Here is a 19207-nt window from a genome sequence, read left to right as displayed (position 1 = left end):
ATCAATCCTGCTCACGAAAGAGCCAGTGAGGCAACATGAAGGCGGTGCCACGGGACTCAGTTGTTGCCTCGTGGGGGTGGGAGAGGAGAGCAGAGGGGAGGTGGTGGATGGGAATCAAGGTAGAGGCAGGGTGAGGGGAGCTGGAAGAAAAAAGAGATTTTCCAAGTAGGAAAGAAGAGAAAGGAATTTCTTGTTTGCCTCTTTGAAAGGTTTTGTCACGCCTGATAAGTTGGAACTGATTGCAGAATGGAGAAGAACAAGAGCCTCTATCAGCAGATGTCGTTCAATTTAACTGAATCAAATTGAATTGAATTTACGAAAGCGTGGAACTGCTGATGTGGATTAAATATTTTTGACTGGGCTGTGTCATTCGAAGCTACTTCAGAGTCATTCAAATGTATTGACAAAGTGGCTGGAATGTCCTGATAAATCATCTAAACGTATTTGCAGTGGTGGACCGTAAAGGCCCGCAAGGTCTTCTCTGCTGGCCTAGAAATATCGGAATCACAGACTGATGTTAATTATATTGTGTCCACGAATTCTTATTAAATAATTCCAAATAGTCTTTCAGCTTCCTTTCATTACTTTTCCCCTGTTGCGCCGCTTCCAGACGTGTGTTTTCGTGTTTAAGCCTTTAACCAATCCTATATCAGCCATTATTTGTTACCAGGGTCAGAAATCTCTTTGGACGCCTTCACAATCAGTGTCGATCAAACTGTTGCTCTAACCAATCAGGTTTCGAGCTGGCAACCCAAAAGGGGTAACAACACCTTCTTGAAGGGGCTGGTCAGCGTCAGAGTTTTTGCAAACTATGATTGATCAGTCACTAGCCAATCTTAGTTTGCGAAAACTGCTCTGATCACAAGCTGCTCGTGACAAGAGCATACTGGCCGTAGCTATCACACAGTATTGGTAGAAAGCTGTATAAGTAAATGTATTGTGTTGATTCAATAGCTATTTTGTCAACCCACAATGACTGAAGGAGGAGAAGAAAGTGATTTGGTTGGAAATTTACTGTTAAAGCCTTTTTCAAGATGGACTTTTCGAGAAAAAATTGACATCATTAAGAAAGGTCGCTCAGTTATTTTCTGGCTAATGGTACCCTCTAGTGGACTTGTAGTAAATCATACCACACTTTTTCAGTCTGGATTGATTCAAACATAGCACTACTGAAGGCCGAGCGATGAAAACCATGGCCCGCCACTGGTATAACGTATTGGTCAAATCGAAGCCAAATGATGAACATTTGTAAGGTTAACAGTATATCACAGGTGTCAAAGTCAAGGTCCGCAGGCCAGATCTGGTCCAGCATATCATTTGATGTGGCTTACAAAATCAAATCAAGCAAGTCTAGTTCTATAATGCTTTCTAAAGTCTAAGTCTATGTAATCCATAATAACAGTTGTTATTCTTGAGTTCTGATAAGTTATTCATCAATTTGTTGTGCACTGTGGATGGAATATGTGGAGGTGGGTAAACATTTATATGGTTTTCCGAAAGTAATCATGGCCCTCAAAGGCAAACCGTAACTACCCATGATTCAGAGATTTGTTCATAGCTGGCACAGCAAGTTGTTATAAAAGTAAAACCGGTATCCGTTACTTGGTATCGTGAGTACTCAAGAGTTGAAGATGTGTTCTGGGAGTATCGTCTGTAAATACTGAATGTAACTGTATCTACATTTTAAGTGCAATCCAATGTTTCACTTTCTGAGGTGCTTGACTTACTCAAGCTTCTTAAGCATTTGAGGAATCTTTGAAAGACCTTGTTGATTTGACAGGTAAGGCATTTTTGACTTAGTCCATCCAGAATGCATGGACTGTATGAAGGTGTGTCAATGACTCAAGTGGATGGAAGAATCAGCTCACCACTCTTACTGATGCATATGTCAGAACATGTCGCATTAAAGTTTTGGTGGTCTATGTTTTTCCTATAAAAAATCTGTACCATGAAAAATTAATGCTATTTTTTGTGTTTACCAATGATTAACTTTATTATTATTATTATTATTATTATTATTATTATTATTATTATTATTATTATTATTATTATTATTATTATTTCTGTGTAAGCTCTCAGTCGTACAGGAGTGGTCCATCGATGAGAAGGTTTCTTCAGCCGTCATCTGTAATTCTTTAAAGGTGTCGGACAATTCGCCTCTTATTCAAGAGGCTTTGTCAGCGAATTCGCTGATGAAGCGAAACGTCCGACACCTTCAAAGAAGTACAGATGATGGCTGAAGAAACCTTTTCATCGATATTATTATTATTATTAACATATTGAAAAGACTTTTCCAAAATACAGCCATTGTTGATGCTATGCAAAATGTATGATTCTGTATGAAGATGAGGTCAATGTTTACCTAGTGTTCTGTACAAGGAAATGATCTTGCATTTATTCAAGGTTATTATTCTGTTATGTCTGGAAAATGATTGATCAAACAATATTCTTTAACCTCCTGCTCCAGGCTGCCCCCATAGCTGTGAACTCCCACTGTGGTAAATACAAATGCAAAGTGAAACCATTACTTAAGTGTATATTTGTTGAGCAGGCACCCTGGGGTGTTTATTGACTCAATTGCAAAATTTCCGTGGCATATCTTCGGGGCAGAGGCAGTTCCGTAGTCGAGTGGCGAGCACGTCAACGTTACAGTTGTTGTTGTTGTGTCACTTGGAGTTGTGTTGTGTCTGGGTCCACATGACAGCAACACAACAGGTAGTGTTAACTCATTCACTTCCAGACGATATGCAAAAACGTACCCACTCCAGTGCCAGGGTTTTTGTCATTATCACTCGAATTCCAGGAGCCACAAAATATTGAGTTTTAGGACTACATACACATTTAATGCAGCGGATGAAACCTTAGAGTCTAAGGTTTCATACACACATGCGTGTTGACGTCACATGGTCAGGTTCACAAACACATGCGTGTTGACGTCACATGGTCAGCTTGGTACCGTATTTTCACGACTATAAGGTGCACTTAAAAGTCTTCATGACTATCAGGTGCACTTAAAAGTCATAAATATTCTCCAAAACGCGCAGCGCGCGCAATGGTCGTAAAATTACGGTACATAGGGGATGAATGGCAGCGCCAGTTACAAGTTACATAACCTCGAAAATCTGCGAGAAATCCAAACATTTTCGACAATCTTGGATCATACACTCAAAAGGTGTGCTCTTAAAAAAACAAACAGGGATATAACACAGATAGTATGTGGTTTAAAGTTAATCCAAAGCAATAAAAACAACACTGCTTACATTCCCATCCCTGATCTTATAGCTTTGAAATGGAGGGGCCCCCGCCAATCTTGACCCTCGCCTTAGTGATTCACATGGCAACTGTGACACACACACACACACACACACACACACACACACACACACACACACACACACACACACACACACACACACACACACACACACACACACACACACACACACACACATACAAAGCCAACAAGAGCCCTTTGTTTTCCGCTGCACTCAATAACAGTTGCTTGAAAATGGGAAGAAAGGCTCCTAGAAGTGCCATAAAATACAGAGAAACAACAGGGTAAACTTATGCTGTACCCCCTAGCCCCCCCCCTCCCACACACATACAAATATGCCTTAATACATCTTCTGTGTCCTTCTCACAACCAAACACAGTCAGATAACTCTAGCCACACTGCTCCCAAGGGGCTGATGTACCCAGGTTCAGGTTATCAGATCTGCGGCGCACAGTTCTCCTCTCCCTAAGGGTCGTCGCATTGTTTCGTCACCATTGTGCATGAGGGTTTCCCATGGAACAGGTATTGTGAGATGATAGGGGGAGAGTCCCAGCGCGCTCCTTTCTGCCGTTCAGTGACTTGGACGCTCAAGCGTTGTTTTGCCATTGAGGCCACCGCGAACTGCACCATTTGAACCCTGCTGCTAACAAAAACAGCAGCGCATCCCGAGACGTGTAGACATTGTCTCATATGGATGGAAGCATGGAGTCTTATCACATGTTGAAAATGAACACCCTGTACAGTCTTGACAGATGATTTTACATACAAGCACCTTACTATATTCCTCCAAATAGGCACCATCCATTTTTGGACTCTGGGTGTGTCATGCACTTAAAAGGAATAAATCCCACCCTCAAATAGACACTATCGCTTTCCCAATAAGTGTGGCACCGTTTTGGCGTGGGGTGTCAGAGTCAGAATCAGAAAGCCTGTAATAGCCCAACAATGGGGAATTTTGCAATCTACAGCAGCAAAATTGAACAGGGGTGTGGGTGGGGGGGATGAAAACAAAGTAACACATTTGAGTAAGAAAAAAAAATATCCACACGGACACAATATAATTTTGTTCCAATGCTCAACAAAACAGCATAGAGGGATTATCTGGCAGGACCTAAACTGTGTAGTCTTACCACATTTTGTTTATTTCACTTGATGCTGACCCATTTGAAATTCTTCTTCTTTTCTTTTCGCCTTCAAGGGGTCGCCACAGTGAATCAGTATCCTCCATCTTCAGAGATTTGATTCACATGTTTGTTTTGCCCAAGCTTTGACATCAGATGCCCTTCCTGACACAACCTTCTGGCTTGGGACCGGCACAAGAAGACACTGGCTTATGTCACCTTGTGGCTACAGAACAATCAAGTCTATGAACTTAATAAAGATGAAGATGCTCAGTAAAAGGCTCCCAAACACAAATTTTAAATAGTGATATGTGTGGCATATTCACACTCCCAACTGTTGAATATCCCTAAATTCCAATAAAACACCAGAAACGCAAAATGACCTATTGTACTTTTTTTGAGAAGGGGGAGAACCTGAAGTTTCCAGTTTGCATTTGTAATACAGTATTCATGTTTCATCTGTCTTCAAACGTTCTTCAAAAGTTGTACAATTGTGGCAGCGCCACCTGAAGTCACGAACCCCATGCCAAAACGGTGCCACATTTATTGGAAATTGAGGAAATATAATAATAATAATAATAATAATAGTAATAATAATAATAATTTTCATTTATAAGCGCCTTTCAAAACTCTCAAGGACACTTTACAGCCACAGGATAAAGGATCCGCAGGCAACGAGTTGTGCAAACAACAAACATTCATGCCCCCCCCTCCCCCCCGTAAAAGGTTATGAAATGCAGATGCCACAAAAACATAAATACAAAAAAAAAAAACTACTTCTGTCAAGGAATCTCTCAAGTCACTTCACTCACTTCACACTGAGATACCACCGGAGGGTGCACAAAAATAATCCAGCATGTTTTCATTGAGACTTTTCCCTCCTCCAATTTACCTTATTCAAATAATCACGATAGTTAACAGTCTTCCCAGAGCTTGTTGATGAGCTGATCGTTGGTTTATTTATTTATCAGTGCGATTGCACATATAAACAAATAAATGAACAAACAACATAATAAATAAATAAATAAATAAATAAATAAATAAATACATATGCTAGTAGTCACTAAGGAATGTTACTTTATCAAGGACACTTGTGACACTCCAACAACTTTACGGTAAAACAGGTCCTGCGTTGATCATTATATTAGATGTGGTGGCATCTAGTGGTGAAAGTCTGGCGCTTTATGTTTCTGTCATCGTTGCCCGTGGGACAACAGGTCCTTGGTGAGGGATCAGACAGAGCAGAGGTAAATGAAAAATGACCAAATGACAATAAAATTACCAGAATATGACAATATATTTTTGTATACATTCAGAATGCACACATAAGTATATATGTTAATTTCATTTCAATAATTGTAATAGGCTACCATGCAACCAGTTCAGGGTGCACCCCGCCTCCTCCTCACGAACAGCTGGGAGAGGCTCGCTTGTGAGGATAAGCACAGAAGGAAATTGATGGATGGCTTGATGGTAATATCTGGCTACTGTATGTACCACTACCACCACTACTGCCACTACTACTACCACTACCACCACTACCACCACTACTACTACTACCACTACCACCACTACTACTTCTACTACTACTACTACTACGACTACTACTACTACTACTACCACTACTACTACTACTACTACTACTACTACTACTACTACTACTAATAATAATAATAATAATAATAATAATAATAATAACTATAATAATAATAATAATAATGGGCATGTAAAAACAAGTGACGGTTGAAAGTTTTGTGGCTATAGTTAGAATAATCCCGTTAAGGGATGAAGTGCGCATTTAGATGGCCTCACTACCCTATAGCAGTAGTTGCAATTGCTGGTTGTGGGACAAGATATTTTACAAGATGGAAAATTTTATGGAGGGCAGGTCTGAACATTTGGACGTTTTTGGTCCAGAGTGGATAGGTGGCCACGAAGGAGGGTGGTCCACTTGTCTAATTCTGGTGGAGCACATGTGCCTGGACCTGCTGGGACAAATTGACTTTCTTCTGGAGCACCGAGACACGTATGTCAATATTGCAGGCCCACTTTCTTTGGATGACCCCTACGTGTGGCTGTTTCATGACATTTGATCAGAAAATGCAGATTCATTTCAACACGGAATTCAGATATAAATTGTATTGAGTGTCTCGTGAACTGCAATATCCACGTTTCAACAATTGTCGGATTGATTTGCCTGCACTAAAACATACTAAAATGCAGTAAAAATTGTTCTTAAACTCCATCGTTCTCATGTGTTCACTACCAAGGTGTTTTTTTTTTGCACAAATAAAAATAGCAACAATTTAAAGTAGATAGGATTTAAAGTAAAATGTCCCTCCATCAAATGCTTCCGTTTGAGTGATTGGATATTAAAACATTGAGAAATGTTTTAGACTACTACTATTACTACTACTACTATTACTACTATTATTGCTACTACTACTACTACTACTACTACTACTACTACTACTACTACTACTACTAATAATAATAATAATAATAATAATAATAATAATAATGATGATGATGATGATGATGATGATGATGATGATGACTACAAAGGGACATAAGTCTTCTTGTGCCGGTCCCAAGCCCGGATAAACACAGGTGTCAGGAAGGGCATCCGACGTAAAAGCTTGGCCAAAACAAACATGCAGATCAAACCTCTAAAGATGGAGGACACTGATTTGCTGTGGCGACCCCTTGTAGGTAAAAAAACGAAAGGAAAAGAAGATTATTATTATTATTATTATTATTATTATTATTATTATTATTATTATTATTATTATTATTATTAAATTTAAATGTTATGATGTATTACGTTTTTGATACCGTGCCATTCTACTTCTTAACAAAAACATCCAAATAAAGGGAACATCCGGTCGCATGGTTCTGGTAATCGTGCAAATCAAATCAAAATACGAATTTATACTGTTCCTGAGCTCGATAAATATTAAAATAAATAAAAACGAGGTCGCATTATTTGACAGCAATGTAGTCACATTCAGTCTGAAATAGCCGTTTAACAGTTCGTCTTCTGAAATGACAAGTTTATGGTAGCACATGCAATTTCCTGCATAGTTTCCGGTTGTGGAGTATACCTGTCAAGACCACTATTCCATGCCGCGCTAAACGACTAGCTAGCAAACGAATGTTGTATTTTCGGTCGTTACGGAATGTAAATTCAAAGGTTGTGTGCTTTTGTATGGGTTTCCACGTCACAAGAGCAGAGTGTTAGCATCTTGACGCTAGAGAAGGTAAGATGTCACTCTAGATTCTAGAACATCTTAAAATGTGGGTAAAAAGAGATATATGTCACCGAAAACAGTGGTTCACAAATATATGCAGCTGATGAATAGAATGACATTTAGACCATAAGCTTTTCAAAACTCTCTTAAACGCACACTCGTCTATAGCACTGATCATATGATCGTGTTAGTGTGATGAAGAACGTTCTGGTATAACTTGCAAAATAACTGATATCCTCGGAAGCAAAGATTCAAATCAGTGAAACATTTCCGGCTCGCTGCCATGTAAATTACCTTATAAATTGTACTTTTAAAACACGTTTAATATACAGAAATAGCTTTGTATTAAAAAAAGTTTGTTATTTGATGAATTTGATGAAGTGCACAGAAGCCAGCTTGTACTTGAAATTTGGGCTTGACATAGACAAAGCAAAACATCCATCAAGGCGTTTCTTGTAAATGGAAAAATTCCCACGTTGGGGCACTTGTAGAGTCAGGGTACCATCGACATGTCACGCAATTAAACATTATATCATCTTGCTAGACTCAGTGTACTGATTGAGTAGATGGATAACTTACACTTTGCTTCAAAGAAACGGCCTATTTGAATAACTTAACATCACAAAAATTAAAACCATGAAATAACTAAGTACAAGTAAAGTGACGAAATACCAACATTCACAAACTGGCATATTACATCCTGTTTGCCAGCAAGCGCAGGTCACACGACAACTAATCACACTCTCTATCCCACCTGGGGAACGTTGAGTGTGTCCAATTAATTTACTTCAGGGTTGAGTGAACGCTGGCGCATGTAGCTGCCGCTGCTCACCCACAGAAAAACATATCCTGTGACTGTGAAGTGACCTCGAGAGTTTTGCGCTTATGAAATGAAATGTATTATTAGTTGTATTAAGTTCATCCTGTCTACTTGATATCTAATTTAAAACAGATTCTTATTTTACTGTTTTAAATTAGAAATGTATTATTATTACAGTAAAGTCTCGTTATATCGATATTCAAGGGAGTCCGAAAAAATATCGATATAACCGGGACTATCGATATATCCGATCCTGTGCCGAACTGCATTAAACAAAAGCCGCCAAAAGAGGGCAGCCACGCGCCATATAAGAAACGGAGCTGGCCATTAGCTCCCTTTTTTTTGGGTCAGAGATGTTCCCCCAATGTTGCCTCAAAATGGCACATATAATTCTTTAATGATTGTAAACATGTATGCTTTAATCTTCAGAACTACAGTGTATTTGAAACATATTCATAACTGGATGTGTAACAAGAAAGCATATTATCCGAATCTGAAGCCATTGTTTGGATTCACAAGCAATGCAAGACGTCTTGGCGTGAAGTCATTTTTATTTGCATTTGAATAAAAAGTGACATCGGCTGTCCTTTAATACACAGTATGGAATGTTAATAATTTTCAAAATCATCGCGCTTCAGCAGACAAAACAAGAAACATTGTTGCAAAAAACGATTGCATTCATATACAGTACAGTGGGCATGTACATAACACAACAGGGAAACTGCAACGCTTACATCTTACTGTATTATGTATACAATTTTAAAAAAGTCATCAATCTTCTTCTGCTTCCCATTTTTACCTTTTTAACACAAACACTTCAATCTCATCTGCTACACACGAGCTAGCGTCTGAAAATGAAAATGGCTCTGCTACACGGGTGCTGGGCACGTAACCAAGTCACCTGACCAAGTCGACCAATGGCGCGACTGATGGCGTGACACGTAACCAAGACACGTGACCAAGTTGACCAATGGCGCGACCGATGGCGTGTCACGTGACAAAGTCACACGGCCAAGTCGACCAATAGCGCGACCGATGGCGGCTCATGTGACCAAGTCGACCAATGGCGCGACCGATGGCGGCTCACGTAACAAGACGTGACCAAGTTGACCAATGGCGCGACGGATATATCGATATAAACAACAAAAATGGCCGGCGGGGGATGAAAAGGAGTACCGTAATAACCGGATTATCATAATAACCGGGTATCGTACTAAACGGTACTAATTATACATAAAAAGACTAGAAATGTGCAAGGGAAATGAAAATAGTATCGTAATAAGCGGTACTATCGATATAACCGATATCGATATAACGAGACTTTACTGTATTACCATGCTTGTTTTGGAGATATTGGTGCAAACCAGAGTTCTTGGAGAAAACCCAGGCAGTCATGGGGGGAAAAATGCAAACGTTACACAGGAAGAACAGAGCTGGAGTCGAACTCTTCACTGTAAGACTGATATGCTAACCAGTCAACCACCATGCGGCTACACTCATATATAAAAATACAAAATAAATATAATTGTTTACTGCTCTCTTCATATATCCTTTAACTGTCATTCTTATTCTGTTTTAAACAACACTTTCATTTGACAAATACAAGCAGTCCCTGACAGTCAAAATAAAGGGACTGCCTCTATTCCATGATGACATCCTGACGCTGGCCCTCTCTTGCGTCTGCCTATCAAAATGAGCGGTGTGGCGCTGGGCTTAGTGCTCGCAGCTGTTTTCTTCCTGGCGCTTGCCCTCCTTCATCGTTATGGTGACCTGAAGAACCAGCAGCCGATGGTCCTGCTGGGGACTCTGGCATCCTGGTACCTCTGTTTCCTCATCATCTTCGTCCTGCCCCTGGATGTCAGCACGGTATGTACATATATTGTTGTGTGTGTTTCAGTGAGGAGTTTCAAATGCTCTTCTCTTTCAGACCATCTACAAGCAGTGTCTTTTGGATCACACATATCGTCCTTCCCCTGTTTCGCCCACAAAAATATCTTATATAACAAAAAACGGCTCCACTCTTTACCCAACTGAGAGGTAACAAAGTTACATTGTAGACCTCCAGAATACACTGCAATTAATGGACAACCATTCATCCATTTTTTTATTGTTTATGTGTTGACAGTGTACCAAGTGTGTGTGAAAAGCCATGGAGTTACATACCAGAGGGTGTGCTACCTGTCTTCTGGAGAGTTGTGTATTGGACGTCTCAATTTCTCACATGGTAAGCACGCACATGTATGCACGCACGCACACACTAAAGACAGAATCAGAAAACCATTATTCGTCCCACAATGGGGAAATTTGCAAAGAGATGGACATAACCCTTCCCATTGTGCATGTATTTAGGTTACTGCTGCCCTTCATGCAGTCGTACGCGCGATCTGGCGCGTTCTCCCTGCTGGGAAAGGTGAAAGCAGCAATTGTTGAGAATGCCATCTACTATGGCACCTATCTGCTCATCTTTATCTTTTTGCTCATCTACGTCGTTGCACACCCAAAGTGGAGACTCACATGGTTAGTTCTCTGCCTCACTCTGTTCTAGTCATGAAATTGAGGTTTTTCAGTGTTATCATTAACTTTGCTAAAAAAAATACAGAGGTGAGCTACCGCAATCACCAAAACAATGTGTTTTAATAATTGTTACAAAAAAAATAAAAAAATAACATAGTAGAAAAAATATATAACATGTAAAATAAATAAAATATTAGCCAAAATCATACCAAATAGTACAAAAGTATTTGACAGAGTACGAAATTATTACATGAAAACTACAAAAATATTAGAGAAGACAACAAAACAAAAAACAAAAAAAGTACTTGATGAAAAATCTAAACATTAAAAAACAACCCCCCAATAAAAACAAGTGTCCTTTTACCAGTTTAAAACAAATAACTAATGTTAGTGGAAAACAAAAATAAATTACTAAAATTATGAGAAGTAGATGAAAGAAAATGTAAAAAAAAACATTCTTTCAATGATAAAATAGTACAGAAGAGTGAAATGAGATTTCAGGCAAAAAATATATAAATCCCACAAATAATATTTCAAGAGTCAAAGATATAAAACTGAAAATACAAAAATCAGAGGAAAATAATACGAATACATTTCATTTATAAGCGCCTTTCAAAACTCTCAAGATCACTCTCCAGTACGAGACATCCATCCATTATCGATGAAAAGCTTTCTTCAGCCGTCATCTGTACTTCTTTGAAGGTGTCGGACGTTTCACTTCTTATCCAAGAAACTTCATCAGCAAACTAAAGTCTTACTGGTAGTTTAGGCCCTATATATATATCCCCATCGCAGGGATAATGCTAGTGGGCCTCAATCGTCAGTACATATGCACCTAAAAGCTAGCAACCACTCATTTGACGACAATGAGGTTAAAATCTTAGCGAAAGAACATAGATGGTTTGAAAGGGGAGTAAAAGAAGCGATTTTCATAAAACAACTAAATCCTTCATTCAACCGGTTTGGTGCGGTGAGGTTCAATTTGGATTGTTCATACAATAGCCTGCTTAGGCAACATTTTGGGATTAGTAATACTGATGAGGTGATACCGGTCGAAGTGGGGCAATCAGGCCAGTCGTTAGTCAGACCAATAGGAACAATCAGTGGAGCTGCAGGGAGTAATCCTCTGCCCCCCCCCTCAACTTGAGAGCAGGGACCTATCATAGCAGAGTGCGGCACCGCCATGTCTGGACAGTAGGGATATATATAGGGCCTAAACTACCAGTAAGACTTTAGTTTGCTGACGAAGTTTCTTGGATAAGAAGCGAAACGTCCGACACCTTCAAAGAAGTACAGATGGCGGCTGAAGAAACCTTTTCATCGATGGACCACTCCTGTGACTGAGAGCTTACGTATCCATCAATTATCCATTCCTCTTATTGCCATGAGGGTCGCGGGTATATTGGACCCTGTTTGTGCTGTCTTTGAGCAATATCAAAAATATCACCTGTGTTCAGGACTGAGTTTCAGACCATCTGCATCACAGCTGCCAACACGTGGGGACTTTTTCTGCTAGTGCTGTTGCTGGGCTATGGCCTGGTGGAAATCCCACGTTCCTATTGGCAATCATCCTCCCAGGCCCACTTATTGGCCAAGACTTACTTCAAGGTAGCAAAAATGGCTGGCGAAAAGACGTCAGCCGAGGAGAAATTGGCCGATGTCATGGAGGTAAGGGGTGTTGAAAAGCTTCTCCACATATTTTTTAAAACAAATGAATGTACTGTTATGTTTGCGCAACAAGCGTTTGTTTCAATGTTATCATCAGGAGGTGTCGGTCATCAACGTTTCAGTCAAGTACAACCACTCGCTCAGAAAATGTGTGGACACCATTTTGACCAAGGTGAAGTACCCTAATTAGCTCTTTTTTGTTGTTAATATGCTAACATCATCTCACTTTAGTGTCCCGTAGAGTACCAGCAGGAGATGGGCAGCAACGCGGAACATTCCTGCGATGATCACACCGTCCTTCCAACCAAAAAAGGCCTTGTTCAGCTTCATAAAAAAGTACACAAAGTGGCTTCGGTGCAATACAGATAATCCTCAGAAATTACACACAAATATCTGCAAAAAAACACTCACTTTTTTCAGCCAAAAAATTCCCAAAATAAAACCATTAACTCACAGGTGTCAAAGTCAAGGCCCGCGGGCCAAATCCGGGCCGCCACATCATTTTTTTTTCGGCCCGCAAAAGCAAATCAAACTTGTTAAATTCCATGATGATTGCTAAAATCTGAGCCACAATTTCATATTTTTGGATTTCAACCACAATAAAAGTCATTATTCTTGACTTCAGATTTGAAAACGAGTTATTCATTAATTTGCTGTGTGCTCTATATGTAATATTTGAAGGGATTTAAATTTGCTGTGTGCTCTATATGTAATATTTGAAGGGATTTAAACATTCTAATGGGTTCCCCAAATTCATAACGGCCCTCGAGAGGAAACCATAACTACAATATGGCCCGTGGCAAAAAATGACTTTGACACCCCTGCATTAACTCATTCACTGCCAGACAATGAGCAAATATGTGTCCTCTCCAGTGCCAGGGTTTTTGTCATTTTCATTCAAATTGTGGGAGCCACTAAAGATTGAGTTTTAGGACTACATAAATATTCAATGCAGCGTAAAAATCCTAAGGCTCTCTTCTTTCCTCAGAAAAAAAGGTTCATGTTGAGCTTATTTGGTTGTAGAGTTATCTGCAGTGAAAGTGGGGATGGCTGTACAAAAAGAAAATGCTACCCCCTTGTGGGAGGGAGAAACATTGCCATGCTTTTCAATTCCCGAATGAAGTCAGGAATGGCAGCGAATGAGTTAAGAGGAAAATTACACAAATACATGTATTACAATATACCCATATAAAAGCACACAAATAGAATATTTAATTTTAATCTTTGACAATGTGCATTTTTCAGGTGATCTACTCTGTGCAGCGATGCTGTCAAACTTGCGTTCAGTGGTCCATGTTGTTGGAACGTATTTTCCATCTTGAAGATGTCGCTAAGAGTCGCGACAGCCCGACGCGGCACTTTGTGCACACCTTCGCTGCCACGGAGCGCAACGGCTGCATCCGAAGGTTTCTTTACACACCTAAAGTAGGTGAGTCAATGGGACTTTTCGTTAGTCTATTTTGACTGATATTTGGGGACACGGAGCACCACATTTTACACTTTGAAATAAACACACATACAAAAATACTTTTACTTCATGTATGTATGTCTAAATATTTATTCTTTTATTAAAAATAGATGTATTTATTTTTCCCAAGTTGACTTTTGGTTGATTATGTGTGTGTTGTCCAGAGTGGTACTGGGAGTGTGTGTTCCGTCGGGTGTTCTACAAGCTGCTGGCATTGCTGCTCTTCTTTCTCTCTGTGGCGGTGGTGTGGTCCGAGTGCACCTTCTTCAGCATGCGTCCCGTCCTCTCCCTGTTCGCCATTGTTGTCCGTATGACTGAACAGCAACACTACTATGTTTGCACTGAGGTCGGCACCTACTTGGTTGACTTTCAAAACAAAATTTCCCACTGATGTTGATTTTCTTTGGAATCACTCATAACATCGCCATTGAAATACCCGTACAGGCAATGTCGCATTTTGTCATTAAGTGTAAGCAGTCCACGTGTCCAGTTGGGCTGAAAAATATAAGAATAATATGTCAGGGCAAATTGGTGATCCAGTGGTTCGCCTTTTGACCTCACAGTGCAGAGGTTGTGAGTTCAAGACCCGGTCTGAACTCCCTGTGTGGGGTTTGCATGTTCTCCCAGGGCCTGCGTGGGCTTTCTCCAGTTCCTCCGTTTTCCTCCCAAATTCCCAAAACATGCTCCGAATTGTGACCCTAGATTAAGGCTGGCTCAGTAGCATTCAGTGGGTCATCTATCAAAAGGCCTAACTTCAGTAAATACCAAATATAGAGTGTGTAAGACTCCCCACATCATTTTTATTCGGCCCGCGAAAGCAAATCAAGCATGTCAATTTGCATGATTCTTGCGAAAAGTCCGAATTAAAATTTCAAATTGTCCTATGTAAACCACAATAAGAGTCATTATTCTTGACTTCAGCTTTGAGAGCTAGTTATTCATTAATTTGTTGTGCATTCTGTATGCAATATGTGGACGAGATGGACCATTCTAATGGCTTCCCCAAATTCATAACAGTTCTTGAGAGGAAACAGGAACTACAATGTGGCCCGCGGCAAAAAAATGACTTTGACACCCCTGGTGTCAGCTGTCTGTGATTTTGCTTTTCATATTTATGTTAATGTAATTCTAGATTTCTCTTGGAATATTTTGATCAAAATGTTTCACAGTCAAGTGTTCTGAATTATGAAGAAAAAAAAAATCTCTTGAAATAAATCCACATTAAAACCTTCATTGACCGCCTTCTTTTGTCCATGTCTACTAGGTGGTGTGTTTCATTACCATCATCTTCCTGTGCGTTTCCGTTTACTATACCGTGTTCCAGATCCGTGTATTCAACTACTACTATCTGGCACCGCATCACCAGACAGACGCCTACAGCCTGCAGTTCAGTGGCATGTATGCACAGCACACTCATGGTCGCATTATTATATAAACCTACATGCGTGTAATGTGTCACATATCTTCTTTTCAAGGTTGTTTTGTCGCCTGACTCCTCCCATGTGCCTCAACTTCCTCGGTCTGATCCACATGGATCCCGCCCTATCTCAACAAGACCGAATACACACATCTTATACATCTGTGAGTGGACTCACTGTTCGAATGCAATCCCATGATTTACACTCGTACCTTAATTTAGCAGCTGAATGTGTTCGTTGACAATGCTTGTGTCTCAGAAGGCGCTTAGAAATCAAATGTATTATTATTATTATTATTATTATTATTATTATTATTATTATTATTTATTATTAAACACTTGGATTTCAGATCACTGTCCCCATTGAAAGGAATCAAAATGCAATTCATCTGCTCTAAGCCTCCAAAACCCACTTCAAATATTTTGTCGTTATTGTTACGTTATTGTAGGGTACAAATATATTCAGTAATAATGTAATGAAAATTCCATAACTTCAAAAATTTTTGTTCCCTTATGAAAAACAAAACAATGATGCTGAAAATATCACAGATGAATAGATGAGAAGGTTTCTTCAGCCGTCATCTGTACTAGATGACGGCTGAAGAAACCTCATCGATGGACCACTCCTGTACGACTGAGAGCTTACACAGACACAGATGAATAGAGAATTATTTTTTAAAATGACAAGCAAAAGACATGCCGATTTCACAAACACCTTGCTCAAGTAAATTCTCTAATTTCAAGCTTTCATTCAATGGTCTAGGTCTTCTATTCCAAACGCTTTCTTCAGATTTGATGTGTTAAAAATGGCAATTTAGTGGCAAAAAAACCAACAGAAAATACCAACACAAAACACCACGAATATGTAACACGGCACGTGCTGGGGAACTAATACAAACTGATGGCGGCTGATGTGATTTTCTGGATCACTGAATGACAATTGTGAATTACATATTTTGCTTGGAACACAAAGGGAAAAAAAACAAATGAGTGACAACTTGCGACTGTAAAACTGGTGCATTGGAGCACTTGTAAGTCAATGTACCACTCCATGTAATTATGACTGACACTCACTTATTGTTCTGTCTCTACTAGATAATGGGCTCCATGCATCTCCTCTCCTTCATCGCCAAAGGATTTTACATCTACTACCCCGTGTTGGTATTGCTGCTCTGCTTTGCCACACTTTACAAGTAAGCTATTGAAAACTGTTAGTATCATGTATGCCTTGGGTAACATTATACATACATTGATGTTTTTTAATGAAAAGATGAAGTGTACTTCAACTTTTGAAGCGTACTGTACAGAAAATAAATGCTAATTATTTAATGGAAATTTGATGGGTTTATGTTCCTAGCCTTGGTTCTCGCTGTTTGAGTCTGCTGGGGGTCCATCAATATGTCAGCGATGACGAACTGAGCTTGGATCTGGTGGATGAGGGCAAGGAGCTAGTCAGGAGAGGTGATCACTTCACCAGTTGGTTCAAAGCATTGCCCAATTATGACTTTGGCTCTCCCCCTCAAGAACACATTAATCATGTTGATATTTTGTTTTCCAGAAAGAAGAAAACGACAGAAAAGTATTGATGCAGCTAATAGAGCATTTGTAAGTATTTTCTATTGTCCTTCTGACAATGACATGTTTATGAATTCTCCTTCGCGTTCAGTCGAAGCCATAAAATTCAATGAGGTCTTGGAAATTGTCTACATGTTTTAGAGGGGAAAAATCACATCTAAGATCGTGAAAAACATTCATTTGCGTTTTCTTATATTTTTCTATGAACATTATTTTACTTTGATTGTCTAAATCTATTCTCCATTATTTTATGCAAAAATTGATGTTTTTTTTCAGCAAATAATGCAGAATTTGCCCCACCAAAAATCTATGAGTATATAAAAATACAGTGAGACCTCGGTTTACGAACTTTTCGGTTTACGAACGTTACATTTATGAAAATGTTTCCTTGGCATACGAACTATTTTTTTGGGATACACACGGAACTGCCACAATGAGTGATGTGTCGTTCGCGAACGAGCCCGTTCTTCTAACAACAAAATGGCAGCCGGCTGCATTTATTTCTGTATTATAAAGTAGAAAATTATGTGGACCTGGGAACGCATTATTCTCATTTTAATGGTTTCCTATGGGAAATTAATTTTTGGGATACACACTTTTCGTCTTACAGACTGTCTGGGAACCAATTAAGTTCGTAAGCCAAGGTCCCACTGTAATGTTTCAGCCTATCCATGCCCACAAGCTTTGGTTTGTGAGTTAAGGAGCTTCATTAAAAAAATAAAAAATTGTACTCTGCCTCCATCTATGGGCATCTATTGAAACGTTTTCATCCTTTTGTCACTCACACACTCATGAATTCTTGCATTTGGTGGCTGAACTCGGAACACTGTGAAACATTATTGTTCACCTCTTTTTACGCTTGTATGACATGAACAAACAAAAATCTTGTCTTTCGTTTCTTTTGATGCTTGCAAATTAAGTATTTAAAATCTTACCAGCTTTGCTTTTAGATTTTGCAATTCACTGTGGTTAAATTATTTTTATGTTTGACACTGGTAAAAAAATGGTAAAAAAGAACTGCATTCTTTCCACATTAACATTCAGTGTTTAACCATTAACACTCAGTGTTAAACTTCATAATATATTTGGAAAACAAAAATCAATTGTTTATTTTCTTGACAACCAGTTAGCAAAAAAAGTTGTCATTTTTACATTTCAGTGGTTACCTATTGATAATGATTAACTTGTTTTTAATTTAGAAATGTTAAATATGACTTGGACATCTCAGCTCTACAGTTAATAAATGTTTTATGGTGACGAGAATGTTCCCATGTAAGGGCCAGACGAATCAATAACCTGAAATTAACTTTAGAATTTCCCACCGGATTCATACTTAATTTACTTATTTGTTTATAACAAGAAAATATAGTTTGGTTGTTGTGATAATGTATTGGTTTGTGTTGTCAGGCACGGAGAGAGCGATATGGAGGCACCCAGGAGGCCTGCGGTGGGAGCAGAACTGGTTACACTGAAATTAAAGACGACCGGGAAACAGAAGTCAAGAAAAGCAGTAGGGACTCATGAAACATGCAGAGTAAATTGGTACTATTGCTAGAAGTTTCACATAATTTTATTTTGTCTTTGCAGTTATCTCTTTCGGTTGGCAAAAATCAGATGAGCAGCAGAGGAGTTTACTGCACCCCGGTGACCATGGATAATAACATGTTTGCTCTTGGAGGGACTTTTGTTTAACGCTGAATAACATTGTCGTCCCAACTTCTCTGAACTATTTGCACGATGAGGTCCACCCTGCCACTGTGAATCTTTGGTAATATTTGACATCCAGAAGGCTGAAATGGAAGAAAATAATTGTTTTGTTTCACATTGCCTTTATTTAAGAAAGTCTGAATGGAACTTCTCAGGAAAAATCTGACAAGCACCCATGTGTTTACAAATTGGGTAATATATGTTTGCTAAAAGCATTAGTGCCATGTATTCTGACATACAGTACTTTCCATTCTGCACCCTGAGAAACTGACCATAAGTTAATGATTTGTATAAAGTGTTGTTTATTTCTACAAATGTTCATTTTTTGTAAGGCATTTCTTTGATGGGTTATTAAAGAATACCTATGTAACTTTCACGTTTTTGCGAGTTTC

At 39.2% G+C, this 19207-nt stretch overlaps 1 protein-coding gene across 4 annotated transcripts; it reads left to right on the top strand.

Moving 5' to 3' along the window:
• Positions 1 to 7319: 7319 nt before the first annotated feature.
• LOC148899133 (G protein-coupled receptor-associated protein LMBRD2B-like) lies at positions 7320 to 19199 on the top strand. Of its 4 annotated transcripts, none has more exons than XM_088994177.1 (17): positions 7320 to 7655; positions 10076 to 10332; positions 10394 to 10503; positions 10592 to 10690; positions 10816 to 10983; positions 12438 to 12648; positions 12746 to 12820; positions 12880 to 12984; positions 13894 to 14077; positions 14281 to 14462; positions 15381 to 15514; positions 15592 to 15697; positions 16629 to 16726; positions 16891 to 16994; positions 17092 to 17138; positions 18516 to 18618; positions 18696 to 19198. In XM_088994177.1, exons 2-17 carry the CDS (start codon positions 10159 to 10161, stop codon positions 18764 to 18766), a joined length of 1971 nt encoding a protein of 656 aa, XP_088850303.1. In that variant the 5' UTR covers positions 7320 to 7655; positions 10076 to 10158; the 3' UTR covers positions 18767 to 19198. The 4 variants fall into 4 exon arrangements, with proteins under 4 accessions (XP_088850303.1, XP_088850306.1, XP_088850305.1 ...); XM_088994180.1 differs by having other exon boundaries at positions 10073 to 10332; XM_088994179.1 differs by having other exon boundaries at positions 9817 to 10332.
• Positions 19200 to 19207: the final 8 nt, after the last annotated feature.

Source organism: Hippocampus bargibanti, linkage group LG04 (assembly GCF_051943395.1).
Source record: "Hippocampus bargibanti isolate YZ-2025 linkage group LG04, ASM5194339v1, whole genome shotgun sequence".
Lineage (NCBI taxonomy): Eukaryota > Metazoa > Chordata > Actinopteri > Syngnathiformes > Syngnathidae > Hippocampus > Hippocampus bargibanti.
The sequence above is the reverse complement of the archived record's forward strand: the minus strand, read 5'-3'. Positions and strand labels throughout refer to the sequence as shown.